Source organism: Acanthochromis polyacanthus, chromosome 16, assembly GCF_021347895.1.
Source record: "Acanthochromis polyacanthus isolate Apoly-LR-REF ecotype Palm Island chromosome 16, KAUST_Apoly_ChrSc, whole genome shotgun sequence".
NCBI classification, from domain to species: Eukaryota; Metazoa; Chordata; class Actinopteri; family Pomacentridae; genus Acanthochromis; species Acanthochromis polyacanthus.
The window spans coordinates 1048072-1062535 of NC_067128.1; the positions used below are offsets into that span (position 1 = coordinate 1048072).

The following is a 14464-nucleotide window of genomic DNA, read 5'->3' on the forward strand; positions in this document are numbered from 1 at the left end:
CCATGGGACTAGTTTTGCTCGTCTTGTAGCATCAAAAAATGGACAACACTCTATTTTAATCAGAGTCAGGTCCAAATGTACAGATGAACGGGACAAAATGACCCAAAACCACTAAATAAGCCGGCCTTCCTCCAAACAGGCAGCTTCTCTTCTATGTTTTTCTCTACATGTGATGAATATTCCGGGTTTAAATGAGCGTTAAACACAGTAGAACCCATAGAACTGAATGGACGGCTGTGGTTTCATCCGCTGATTTTCTTGGACTTCTCATGAGGTTAAACGCTGAGGAAGTGGAGCAGAAAGAGAGGAAAGGGGAAGGAAGAAGCATATGTGTGCGTTTGTTTCTCTCCTTTAATGACGTTATAAGTGGGCGGCTTCAGGGCTGAACTCTGCATGTTCTCATTATGTTTCCACTGAGAAGCTCATCCAGAAGCTTCCCAGCATCTATCTGATCAACTACAGCTTTCATTTCTGCAAATCAAAGGTTTCCAAACACAAATAGAGCTTCACAAAACTCTAGTGTTTGTTCTCTGTGTGTTTAAATGCAATGTTGCCTGTTCCAGAGCTTCATCCCATCGACTCGGAGGCTTTTCAGACGTAATGACGTTATTCTCTTAAAGTAATTACTCCTCCATTACACCCAGAGTGGCATCAACATTTTTTATTCTGCACTAATGTGTTTTAACAGTCAGTTTATTGATCCTCTGAGGAGAAAGAACAGATTCACAATCCTGCTTCTCCACCAAACGGCGTCCTTCAGGTCAGCTCAGCAGTTTCTCTGTTACAGTCAACGTTTCAGATACACAACTGTTATTGTTTCAGCACCAGAATCTATTTACAACGTGGCATCAGAGGTGGCAGGAAAATAACTTGTAACGGTGGAACCTCCTGTTAGAGACGACTCCATCAGTCTAAGAAGCTTCACTACAAACAAACCACAAAGTGCAGGATGTTAGCAGACAGAAATATGAAAATATGAGCAACCAAAAAGACAGAAATGTCACACTAGAAGGTAAACATTTGTAGTGACCTGTGTCCTAATTCTAAAACAAAAAAAGCACATTGTCTGCTTTAGTTGCTTTTAGGTGTGTGAAGTCTGAGTGATGGACATGAATGCATCAAGTTTCCCCATAAATAAACAGACACAGAATTATTCACACATTTACAAAAGTGCTTCATGTTGTAGCCCTGCACAGATGTTTGGAAACATCTGCTGGAGTGAAACTGCACATCCAGTGTTTGTGTACGGAGGAAGAACTGGCAGTCTGTAGGTTCATCAGTTCACAGTAAATGATGATGTTTATGGTTTACAGCAGGTTGTTTAACAGGAAGCTTACAGTCCTGCTTCTGCTAGCATTAGCTGCTTCACTGAGAGCTGTAGGAGCATAAACCAGCTGCTTTCTGCTTACTTCAAGGAGAAATGTATGCAGTGCAGTTCACCAGAAAAGAGTCACTCAGAACGATGTTTCTGTACCAGACTGCAGTGTTCTGGATCATTTAAAGGGATGGGAGACGGTGCGGCACATCGAACATAAAGTGTTTAAAATACAGACACAGTTTTTATTTCTCATCCTAAAAAAGTCAGTGATGGACACAGATCAGCCACAGTATTAAAACCAGCTACATACAGTCATGGAAAACTATCAGACCACCCTGGTTTTCTTCAGTTTCTGTTTGATGGCGAACACAAACTGACAGCAGAACAATGAGAGGCTGGTGGAGAGCATGAAGAGACATCAGAAACAATGGTTCTGGATCAGTACTAACTCCTGTGTGGATCATGGGACTAAAACAGAAAAGAAAACATGGAATCCTAAAAGCTGTTTCTGGCAGAACAATGCCATAGCTACTGATGGAAGAACTGCAGGGATTCTGGTTCTTATCAAGAAAACCATTAAAATGTCTGATATCAGCTCTGAAATGAAATTCTTAGGAGATATTTCTGTTGTTATTATATTTATCCAAACAAATGGACCTTTAGTGGTACCAGGCATTAAAATGAACAGAAAGTGAATAAATCAAAGGTGGTCTGATCATTGTTTCCATGACTGTATTATTGTGTAGGACCCACAGCTCTGATGGACTTGGTTTTGTCAGTGGATCAGACTACTCCCTGTATGTTCCAACAGACAGTCAGCGCTTTGAGCTCTTGGTCGTGTTCCTCGAGTCGTTCTTGAGCAGTTTTTTTGCAGTTTTTTGGGACGTTTTTTTCCTGGAGGAGGAGGTTGTTGCCATGAGAGGATGTCCAAGGACACAACAGCAATTCTGTTCAGTTATTAGTTTAATCGCCAACTATGTCATTGATTGGTCTAAATCTTCCAATTCCAGCTCCATGGATTTGAATATTTTTTGGTTTCTTTCCCTTCTTTGCTATTCTTCATGACTATAAACTGCAACAAGACATGTGAGGTTTCCATTTTGACCTTTGGGAAACACCGATGGACATTTATCACAATTTTCCGACATCTTATCGACCAAACAGCTAATCGATTCACTGAGAAAACATTACAATCGACCCCAGATTCACCAGAACGCTGACGTCATTCTCAGTGGTTTCCACGTCGTGGCTGATCAGTGCACACAATAAAACATACGAGTCTTAAAACACACATTAACTCTGCGTGTTTTTCATCTTCAGGGCTCTCTGCTCCGGCGTTTTGCGTCGTCTCTTCTTCTGCCGTCTCCTGGCCGTGGCGTCGAAGCAGGTGACCATCATGACGTTGGCCTTGCAGACGTTCAGTCGGCTCTCCAGTCCAGACGTCACCACCTCAAGGGCCTCCAGGTGCTCCAGAGAATCCACCTCGAAGGTCTGCCACAGGTCGACTGGGGAAGGAAAAGCAGGTAACACCTGTCCTTAGACACTGCTGTACAGTCAGGACTGCTGCTTTCCTGGGTTTAGATCAGACTGCAGGGAACTGAAAGAGATCTCTGCTGCATGACGGCTGCTCACAACGCAGAGAATTCTTCATTTCAAAACTCACAACTGGCTCCACTGACTTCCTGTCCATTTCTGGATTGATTTTTAGTTTGTTTTATTAAACGTTGGAGCTCTGAGGCGGACCAACCAGCAGCTCTTCATGTTCCAGGATCTGAAACATGAAGACTTTAGATCTGAACTACGACCTGGTTCTGCTGCTCTGCTCATCAATATTTAGTCCAATGTTCTGAACAGATGTGGGGAAAAAGCTATTTGAAAATGTAACCAAGAAAAACTTATGCGAATTCTAATTTCACAGCACAACTATTAAATAATAATTGTCAGATTAACTAAAAGAATTTGAAAAGTTATTATTAGCTGTCCAAAGTGATATTTTCACTGCACGAGAAAAAGAACAGTAAAAAAGGAAAAACTACATGAAAAATATAACTTTAAAAACTATACATTCACATTCAAAAACTGTGAAATTAAAAAAAATCCCAAAAATCTGCAAAGTAATAATATCTGTAGTGTAAATGTATAATTTTATGTCACACATTGTAAAAGGATAAATTACTGTTTGTAAAAAAATACAGATTTTTTAATGTTGACATTATTCAGTAGAGCCTGTTTATTTATTTCTCTGTGGAATTAAAGAAAACAGTTTAAAAAGTTATTTACTATTTTTAAAAATCCTTTATATAAATGTTTCTTTAAAATAATGATAATAATGGTATTTTTGCACATATTAAGGTCAGAACTGTAAATAATGTCCATCAAAATGATTATTTTCATAAATAATAATAATTAATTATTCATAATTCTTTCCCAACCTTTGATTATAAATGACACTAAATTTACTGTTTAAATCAGAAAAAAGTCTCATTATATGACAGATATTTGATTATTATTAGGATTATGCATATTAAAGACTGATTTTAAATATTTTACTCTGTTTTGTTAAATTACAATATTTTCTAGCTAAATAAGGTGCTTTTAGGCCTGACTTTTGATGAGGAACAGTTTTTTTTGCAGTCAACATCTATATTTATTTATTTTTATTAATAATTATTATCTGTAATTTAACTAAACAGGAGAAAGCTGTGAGCTAATGGTAAACTCTGTATTCCTGATCTGTCTTTTTAGTTAGTTTTTTCATTGTTTAGTAAAAAACCAGATAAATCAGGACTCTACTGACACTCTCGGTTCCACTTGTCGGGCTGCAGCATGAGGTTGACTTTGGCCTCCTCCAGCTCCGTCCTCAGGCTGGAATATTTGGACCGAACCTCTGAGATCCTCTGCTGACGATGTTCCAGAAACTTCAGCCTGGCACTGAAGCACGCCGGCCCCTAAAACACACACAAACACACATTTCACTGCTTTTATTAACATCCGTGCAGTAAATAATCAGTCATTTTAAAAAGCTTCCTCCAGAATAAAAGCCTCCCACGTCGCTTTCCTCGTGTTCTCATTAAATATACAGCGTGTGGTGTCTGGGTTTGTTTGGTTTGTCTTCACACTCATAAACACCGTGTCAGGGCACAGAGTAGACCTCTGGGGAGGCAAATAAAACAGCCTGATTATTCTAACCTTATTTTAAAGGTCAGTACATGAGCATTACTCACAGAGAAATAAAAAAGAACGTCTAAATATAAAGGATATGATGCAGGCATGGCTGCAGAGAGGGGAATTATGTTTCATTCATTCTGTCCTCCTAAAGGACAAACAATAACTAAAACATATACTTTCATTAAATCAGTGTGTGCATTTCTTTCCTTTTTTAAATCTTGCCTTATGTTTCCTTCACCCTGTCCCTCCTGCTTCTGTCTTTGTTCCCGCTGCAGCTCTGACCCACTTTCCCCCATGTGGTCATTAAAATTGCATCAAAGTTGGCGTGTTGGAGGCTGGAGGAGGCGGAGAGTCGTCTCCTGAGGCCAGACCTCATCATGGGGACCTGACGTCACCTCACCCTCCTCACCCTCCTCACCCTCCTCACCCTCCTCACCACGCTCTGCTCTGGAGCTTTATTCCAGCTGGAGTCACTTTCAGTCACTTCTTTAAGAGCTCTCTCCTTCAGCAGCCTGATGCTTCTATTATCTTTCTCTCAGTAGGTCAGAGTCCGTCCTCCTCAGACTTCCAGCAGATGATGATCTGCAGCCTTCAGGCCGATAAATAAAATTCCTTCTCCTCACTTTTACATCTTATTTTTCACGACTCATTACTTTATGACCTTGAATTACTGTTTTTTTTAACTTTCTGAACAGTTAATTTTGTAAAATTACACATAATTACTCGCAAAATCACAGAAAAAGCATGAATTCACAAAATAATTTCATTTAATTTTAAAAAGGTCAATAATGTCTGCATCGAAAATGAATAAATAATAATTAGTTCTTTCCCAACATTTGATTATAAAATTACACTAAATTTACTGTTTAAATCAGCAAAAAGTCTCATTAATGACACATATTGGATTATTATTAAAATCATGCATAGTAAAGACACATTTTACCTCCTAAGACCTGAACTTTTTAGATTTTTTCTAGTTATTTGGGATAAGGAGAAACCAATAAATACAATAACTGGATAATATCTAATTATTACATTTATTATATTTTTATCATATCTATATTATATTTAGATTATTTTTGTTGTTATTTTTATTATTATAATTTTAATTGATATTTTATTATTATCATTATTATGAACAATAAGCTCTTTTGAGAAGAAAAAAAAATCCACATATGTGAATGCCAGGTGTTAGGATTTAAAATATTTTACTAACTGTCTGTGTTTTGTTAAATGAGTTTCTAGCTAAACAAACTCTTATTTATGAAACACAAACAACCAAACTCAGGCCTAATCTGCACAAATAGGATTTGTTTTCCTTTAACGACACTGTAGATTTACACTGTTTTACTGTATTTTAATCAGGTAAAAACATCATTAGATCACAGATATTTGCTGTTATTTTGACCGTTTTCAAACATTACTGTATTTCACAGCTTTTTAATTAATTTTCTCTGACACTGTTACTCAGGTAAATTCGTATAATAAATAGTTTTGTACTCTTAATGTCAATATTTCAACTTGTTAGGCAGATTGGCGACCATAATCTCAGCTAAATAACATCATCTTCTTCAAAATTAAGCTGCAGCAATGAAATTAAATGATTTAATTTTAACCAGTGGCACTGATTTTACTCGTTAACTTCATTTAGTTGTGTGTTGTTAATTGAACCAGTTTATTTAAGTTAGTCCAACAGATGTAGTTTTTCAGGTGAATCCGTCTGTTTTACAAACTGAAATCTGTGTCCAGGATCCTGTTCGTCTGTTTCCGGCTGGTTGCCAGAAGAGGTTCATAAAGGTCCTAAAAAATCAGAATAAAGGCAGCACCTGTTGGCCAGCACCTGCTCTGTTCTGCATCCTCTGCACGTTGTCGATCTCATAGACTTTGATCTCGTAGGCTTCTGGGATTCCTCGGTCCATCCAGCGGGACCTCAGGCCGCTGGTGGAGCGCTTCAGGGTCGGAGGGGCATCATGGGAAAGACGGCGCTGGTGAGTACCTGCAGCAGGGAGACGGCGGAAATACAGACAGTTTCTGAGTTTTTAACTCATAAAAGTCCACAAATCCAACAGTGTTTAATGCAGAATTACACTTTTGTTGATTTGTTTTTAGTAGGGATGTCTGAAAATATCGGCCGATATTAGCATAAAAATGTGATATTGGTCAATATCTTTATCTCTTTTTTTTGCCTGTCATGAAAACCGATAAAAAATGCCTGGATTTGACCTGCATTTACCCACTCATAGAGGCAGGAAGAGTGTGAACTGTTGTTTGAGACAATAAACTCCGTAAGACCCAAATATGGGGAAAAAATGAGCAAAAAATAATGAGCTAAAAAAACTGATGAATTGCTGAATTGCCCGTTGAAACTGCTGCGTGAGTTCGTCCGTTATTCTTTGCCAACACTAAACCTCTGGCACCATGTTTACATGAATGACGGTTCTGGCCTGTAACGGACCGCATAACATATTAATGTGACATTAATTAGAGATGACACACGTCTGTAGAAGGCAGTCAGACCCCGTTTCCTTTCTGCATTAAAAGCCTGATTCAGCCTGCAGGAGCATCATTAATATATGAACAGAGACGTGATGTGAGTGTTTGTCTGATTCAGTCGGTTATACAGTCCTTCTAATGGGAAACGTCTGGAAGTGTTTCTGCTGGTTAATACTGTGTTACTGCTGCTGCTAATGGAGCGATAAAAGCAGAAAAAAACGCTTGTGATCGATGAGCTCATGGATTTAAAGTCCCTCAGAATAACCTGCTGCTGATTAAATCCTAACTGTAGTTTTCTTTAAGTCATAAAGCACAAATATAAATCTACTATTTATATTCTCTGAGTCATCCCAGAAACAGTGGCAGAAATCACGTCTGTTGTCTTGGATCTCATGAATATCGTCAGAGGCGAGGAAGCTGCATTCGTCCTGAGGCTAATATTTAGCTTCAGTTTCCCAGGAGTAAACACAGACACAAACCTTCATTTATCATGGATTTATTCTGACTGGAGCTTTGACTATGTCACTCTGTTTTCAGCAGATGATCCAGCAATGACAGTTCAGGAGTAAATCCTAGTCTGGATTTTTAATTAAATTAGTTTTTTTTTTTTTTAAATTTGACCTTTATTTGTCAGGCTGTAGAGTCTTTACTCACCACTCCTCCTCATATGCTCCAGTTAAATGTCTTTGGTACACATCGTCTTATCCACGGGTAAACTTTTATTTACAAAGCTAGCCTTCATCTACTTCCACATTATTTATGTGACTGCATCACTAAAACCCACAGCTATTACCGTTTACGTTCCAATGATTTTAAACGTGCCAAAGGTTCATTCTGAATTTGGGAAACACTGTTTTAAATTCTCTGCACCTGCTCTGCCTGGAACTGACTGCAGAACCCTGAATCTGAAGGAGCTTTTAAAAACCGAATGAAAGAAATATAATAAAAAAAAAGTAACTTTTGTGCACCTCATGTTAGTGTTGTAGATGCAGAACCATGAAGTCATTAGAGGCTCAAATAATTAGAAAATCTCTTTCTTCTGCTGCATTCTTTGGTGGTAATAATAATAAATAAGCAGATATAAGTGAAAGACAGAAAGGTTTGTTAAAAGCCCAGTTCTTCTGAAGTAATCTGATCAAGTTTTGGCCGTTGGATTGGATAGAATCTTGAAAATGGTTTGTTCAAAAGAAATCAAGGCTTCAGAAATCGGATTAAATCCATAATTCAGTTTTCATCCAGATCAGAGCTTCAGTATGTGTTTTAGTAAGATTGGAGTATCTGTGATTCATAAAAACCGTTTCCTTTATCCGAGCAGAGGACTGGATTCAGGGTGGAAATCTGTTATCATATGGCTTTGGGTTAGTAAGGTTCTGTCATTTTAATGCGTGTTGTCCCGCTGTAGTTTTACATCGGTTAGGTTAATAACACTGTAGGGTCTCAGCCTTTTATCTGTAGTTTTTCTGTCAACTCCTTTTAAACCTAATCTGTTAAATAACACCACAGGGTCTTAACTAAACGCTTAGTCCTGCTGGGCTGCATGTTTGTGATCTTATTTGGTTCATTCATTTTCATTATCTGACTAATTTGATGTGTTTTATTATAAAGCGCTTTGTTTTTTAAAAGGTCCTGTACAACAAACTTATTCTTTTTATTATTGTTGAATTTGCTCTACGCAACATATTTCCATCTTTCTTTTACCTTTTATTATTTACTTGCATACATATTTATTTACTATTACTAGTATTATTATTACTGCTTCTAATCTTGTCTTTGTGGTTTCAACTTCTATTTTCTTTTATTCTACCTGCTGTTTTTCCTGATTGGATATGGGATTTTTGGTTCTTTTCTTATTTTATCTGGTGTTGTCGTAATGAAGTGTTTTCCCATGTTTGACTCTCTGCTCTTTCTGCTTGGACTGACCTTTATTTTCTTTTTTTCTGTAAAGCACCACGTAAAGTCTGTTTCCAAAGGTGACGTATAAATATAGTTATTAACCTTGATGTCGTCCTGCGGGTCAAATTAACCCGTTTTAAAGTTTGAAAATGTGGGGGCAAAAAAAAAAATTCACAGTGAAACTTCTGATGTCCACATTTTCAACATTTTTGGGAAATTTTTGAACATTTTTGGCAGAAAAAAAGAAATGTTAAAAATGTTTCTTAAGAACATTCACAAAATTCGCTGGATTTTGGTTCATTTTTATGTGAATGTTCTTAAAGAAAATATTAGAAGTTTTCACTTTAGATATTTTTAGGATTTTTGGAAGATTTTTACTAATTTTTTTTTTTGAAAATATTTACAAGAATTTTCTCACCACATTTGTTGTTTTTTGTTTTTGTTTTTTTAAATAAAACTTTTAAGGGAAACTTTTAGGGAAGTATTGGAATTTTCTTCCTGAAGGTTTTGCCAATTGTCAGAAATTTGGGGAATTTCTTGCTGAATTTTAGATTTTTTTTTCAGACCAGGAAACTATATTTTTTGGTGCCCATAAATGAGGACAGCAGGAGGGTTAATGGATGCACAGTGGATCAGCCTTGCAGCTAGGAGATCTCCGGTTCATGTCCCGGCCTTCCCAGAATCTTTCTGCATGGAGTTTGCATGTTCTCCCTGTGTGGTGTATCGATGTTCTAAAAAGCCTGCTAGTCCAGGTGTGTTACCCGTGTTTCCTCGTCTGCGGGATGACCTGCTGCTGCGAGCCACGCTGAGCATGGAGCCGCTCCTGTCGCTGACCGAGTCTCTGGTGGAGGCGCTGCTTCCTGTGGCCTCGCTGTCCCTCACCATGCTGTCGTAGCCGCTGCTCACCAGGCTGTTCCTGTTGGAGAAGTACAGCGACGTCTTCCCCATGGCCGGCGGCAGGTCTCCGCTCAGCACGCTGGTCGTGTCGCTGGCGTGTCCGCTCATGTGGTCCGGCATGCGGGGCGCCGTCACCTGGCTGTACGGGGAGGGCAGCGCCGTCGTTTGGTCCGGTCCTGCTGCTGTCGGACTGGAGGGTTTGTCTTTAAGGAGGTCAGAGATCCGACCGTTGACGAACCCCTGGATGGCAGATTTAGTAGACGAACACGTGGAGCTCTGACTCGGAGTCCGGCTGATGGAGTGATGAGATCTGGGAGGGGAGGAGGAGAAAAACGAGGACGTCCGCTCAAAGCTAACCGACTTGCTGTCTGGGGAGAGGCTGGCGCTGCGGTTGATGGAGTGCTGCAGGTTCTTGTGGGAGATGCTGAGGTTCTTGATGCTGGGGGCGGACAGACGACGAACTTTGGGGCCGGCCATTTTTAGCTTCCCGACAGCAGAGAGCTTGGAATGACGACCGGAATGAGCCGCATGGTTCTCAGAAGGGAAGAAGTGGTGACTCTGGTCTGAACGGGGGTTCTTTCTGGGGCTCCTGCTGGCTCTAGGAAAGGTACAATCCCGCTCATTATTTCCTTTATGGCCTGACCTACAGGCCCCAGCCTCCACGCTTCCCTTGGAGCTCCCCTTAGAGCTCATGGAAGTGTTGCTGCCGCCTCTCTGCAGAGTTGGAAAGTCCCTCGGGGTTCTCCCCAGCGAATTAGTCCGACTAACCAGCTGCTCCAGTTTGGCGCTGAAAAGCCTGCCGCTCTCTTCATTGCCGCTTATGTTCTTGTGTTTCATTTTTGGACTTGACATCTCATACAGAGACCCACCACCCTTTCTGAGAGCACCACTAGATTCCTGTCTATACTCTGCTCCATGTTTCCGAGGAGAGGACATGTGGAGGCTGTGGTTTGCAGGTGAGTGCTGTCTGGCCTGCCTCCTCTCCAGAGTTACCCCGGGGCTACAAGGACTGGATGATGTCACCCCCCTCGGGTCTGCCACGTGACAGCCGAGGTGGCCGTCCAGGCGGCTGGTATTGTTCCAGCCTCGAGGTAAACTGCCTGTTTTAGAGGAAGCCAGGGCGGTTTCATGGCAACCAGGTGAGACGCCAGCTCTCCTGGGAGGATTCCCAACATCTCTGCTAACGACTTCTCCCCCCTCCGAGACCCTCTGAGTGGAACAAACATGCTCTCCGTCTCTAAGGTGACGCTTGTCTGCATGTTGCTTTTCAAACATTTTGCTTTCTGCTGGTTTGGCGCAGAAACCCGGATCTTCCAGGACAGTCGGGTTGTAAGAGATCTGACGGCTAGAAGAGTAACAAGTGTTGTTCCCGTTCTTATTCTCTAGAACATTCCTACGTTCTGGACATTTGACATCATATCGTTTGGGCTCAGTTTGGTGACGACTTTCTTTTTCTTTGGCACCGTCTAAATCACAGCCCACATCCGTGTCGATCAACATGTGGTTTATAAATGAAGGCAGGAACCCTTTCTCTCTCCTGTACTGATGTTGGGGCTTTTCGTTGCTAGCCTTTGTGGCTTCAGGCTGAATTCCTGAGGTTTTGGTTGCATTAGAGGAACCTGTAGCAGATTCTTCACTGATGTTGCTGATTATCCTGATTGGTTGAGAACCGGCAGAGCCTTCAGTGTTTGCCTGAGACTGAGCAGCATCCCTGATACAGATAATGTTTCCACCTGTCCTCCCTCTGTCGTACGCTCCACTAATGGTCACCTCCTCCACCATAGAGAAGACCAGTTCATCTTGACCCTTTAGGTCCAGCGGCTGCTGAACAGTCACTGTAATCGTGGCTTTCATTTCCTTAATGTCCTCTTTGGGGCGGTTATGCAGCACATCTCCAAGTACGACACTTTTAGCCAAAGTGTTTGAAGCCGAGCAAGACGAGGATGGAGATATGGGGGTGCTCTTTCCAACTGGTGAGGCCCTTTTGTCCGGTTTGAACCAATCAGCAGCTTCAGGACTTTCTTGTTTTCCTGAAGGCTGACTACACTGCTCATCTGCATTAAAGCCCTTGGAGGAGAGCTCACCACCTGGTTTAGGAGCTCCAGTTTTAGGAGGTTCAGTACGACAGGTCATGTTACGGCTGAGCGTTTGATTGAGCAGTTCCTCGCTGGAGCTGGTCGCACCACACTCCTCACAGTCGTACAGGCCTGAGTCCTCTCTCTGGAAAGTGTCTCCAGGGAAAGCACCATCTGTTTGCTTTTCTCCTGCAGAGGTCTGGCTGCAACCTAAGCCCTGATTCAACGACGTCTGTGGAGCTTCTGATGCTTCAGCCTGTTTCCCTGAGTCTTTCTGGGGCTGGGATTTGGTTGGAGTGTTATTAAGAGAAGCGTTTTTAGAGGAAGACTTGAGTACATCCATGACCTCGCTTCCATCAATGCAACCCAAACGCTCCTGAAGTTCAGCAAATGTGTCACATTTCAGACAGTCCCTCTCTGGCTGCTTCCTCTCTGCTTTCAGAGCTTCAACGTGCCCTTGAACTGTTTCCTCCGTCTTCTTTTCTGCCTGCAGCTGAGGAATTCTCAGCAGCTCCTGGAGCAGAGCGGTGAACTCCGGGTCGTCCAAGTCGGCCTTGTTAGGATGCAGTGAAGGTATGATGGGCACGAACTCGGGCTGCACCTGCCTGGGGGCTACTTTAGAGTTAACCAAGCCATCGCAGTCTATTTGGATAACTGTGTCACAGGACTGGTCGCTGCTGGAGCGTTCGTCCAGTTCCCCACGCAGACGGAAAGGACGCATGTCGACATCAACCTCATCGGTGGAGTGGAAAGCCCGCAGGGAGAAAGACGGAAGGCCTTTCTTTTCTTTGGTCAAACTCCTCCCGTATGGAGAGCATGACGTGGACTGCTGGATAGAGAGAAACCATGTTATTAAGCGAATACTGAAGCACTGATAAGATGGTCTGTGCAGCAAGTTTTAAACCGAAAACATTTGTACTATTTGTGAATGTTAATCTCTAATATGATATCATGGAATTGCAGATAAATAGGACACAACTTAAGCTGTATTTCTGTCATTTCTACAGATTTGATGCTCCATACATGTCATTTCACTGCATTTACAGGACAAATTAGACAGTTATGGTTAGAGTGGGGACACATATAAAGAAAAAGCATTCCACTAACACAAACAGTGACTGGATGCCCGGCTGTAGGTGGATCTGCACAGGAGCATGTTAGCACCAGCAAATGCTCTGGCTTCACCTCATTATTATTCTGCTGTAGGCAGTGTTGGGAAGGTTACTTTTAAAAAGTAATTACTAGTTATAGTTACTAGTTATAGTTACTAGTTACTTCCCCCCAAAAGTAACTAAATTACTCCTCTAAAATGTAACTAGTTACCAGGGAAATTAACTATTGTGTAACTCTCTTTTTTTTAGTTTAAATATGTCTAAGAATTTGGATTTTTTTTATTCTATAAGCAGGTTTCACAGCCAGCTGCATAGAGTTACACATTCTAATTCTTCAAATCCCCTTTGAGCTCAACATTCATTTTAGCTACTCGGCATCGATGTATTTAGAAAATGTCTTTCTGCTCTCTCCAGTATTTTGCCAATGAGGGTTCTGAAGGAGTCAGCTGTTGATGACGTTTATGTTCTCAAGAACATACGTGCCTATCATTCCATTCAGTTCAGTCTGTGTTGCAAGTTTTTGTGAAGCTGCAGCAAAAAAATTCAGCTTTAGCTCCTTCTTTGTTACTGTGTCGACAATGTCTTTGGCCACTAGTTTTGTAGAAGCGTGTGCCGTTGAGAGATGCTTCATTAGAGTTGCTTACAACGGACAAATACTTGGCTCCGGGACATAATTTACACTTCACATGTATGTTCTTGCCCTTTACCTCTAGGAGAATAAAGTAGAGTCTGTACTTTCCCTCCAGACTCGTCATTGCTGCAGCTTGCCTCTGCTGGTTTGGGTTTGGTTTGTGTGTAAACTGAACACTGCCTCTGATTGGCTCGCTGTGAAAGCTCACTCTGCCTGAGCCAGTCATCATCACTTTTGCAGTTGCCTCGTCTCTCCCTCATTGCAGCTCCTGTGGCTGAGAGCCAAGTCGGACGACAAGAGCCCCAGTGAGTAGCTTTAGTTTATAACGTGCCACATTTACTCGTCGGCAATGATAATAATGTATAATACAATAAAATAATGATAATAAATAATAATGGCGTTGTAACGATGGAAACAGTAATTAGTTTGATTACCCGTTACTGAAAAGAACTAACGCCATTTATCCCATCACTGCCTATAGGTAGAAAAAATACATTGGCTCGTTTATTTCTTTTTAACCAATCACAGTCATCTTGGGTGGCACTAAGCCCAGGATGCAGTGATGGTGTCCCTCACAAATCAGGACCAAGCGTGGTCATGGAAATGGCTAAATCATCAGAAAGAGCCAATGGCATGACCCAAATCTGTGTCAAAACCTGCCATTTTCAGCGTGTAGTTTGTCGTTCTGCAGTTATTATTGCAGTGGCTAAAGAGATTTTGAAACGGAAACACGAAGAGACGAGGAGAATGCAACATGAAACGCTCAGCAGAAATAGCTACAGTCAGTCAGCATGCGGTGAGTCGTACTGCGTTCATGTAAAGGCTTTCAACACTTTGACGCCATTCCAAAGTGGTGAATTTGTAGAAAGAGGTTACT

General features: G+C 41.2%; 1 protein-coding gene across 3 annotated transcripts in view; it reads right to left on the bottom strand.

Moving 5' to 3' along the window:
- Window positions 1–646: 646 nt before the first annotated feature.
- The window catches only part of kif26bb (kinesin family member 26Bb), a 35765-nt gene continuing 21947 nt past the window's right edge, over window positions 647–14464 (bottom strand). Inside the window, exons 12-15 of one of the 3 annotated variants that reach the window (XM_022204853.2) lie at window positions 9634–12670; window positions 6313–6482; window positions 4116–4266; window positions 647–2823 (exon numbers count right to left, since the gene is read on the bottom strand). In XM_022204853.2, coding sequence (XP_022060545.2) covers window positions 2612–2823; window positions 4116–4266; window positions 6313–6482; window positions 9634–12670 — 3570 coding nt within the window. In that variant the 3' untranslated portion in view covers window positions 647–2611. Of the gene's footprint in view, window positions 2824–4115; window positions 4267–6312; window positions 6483–9633; window positions 12674–14464 lie in introns of all 3 variants that reach the window. The other 2 variants (XM_022204852.2, XM_022204854.2) reach the window with 2 other exon arrangements.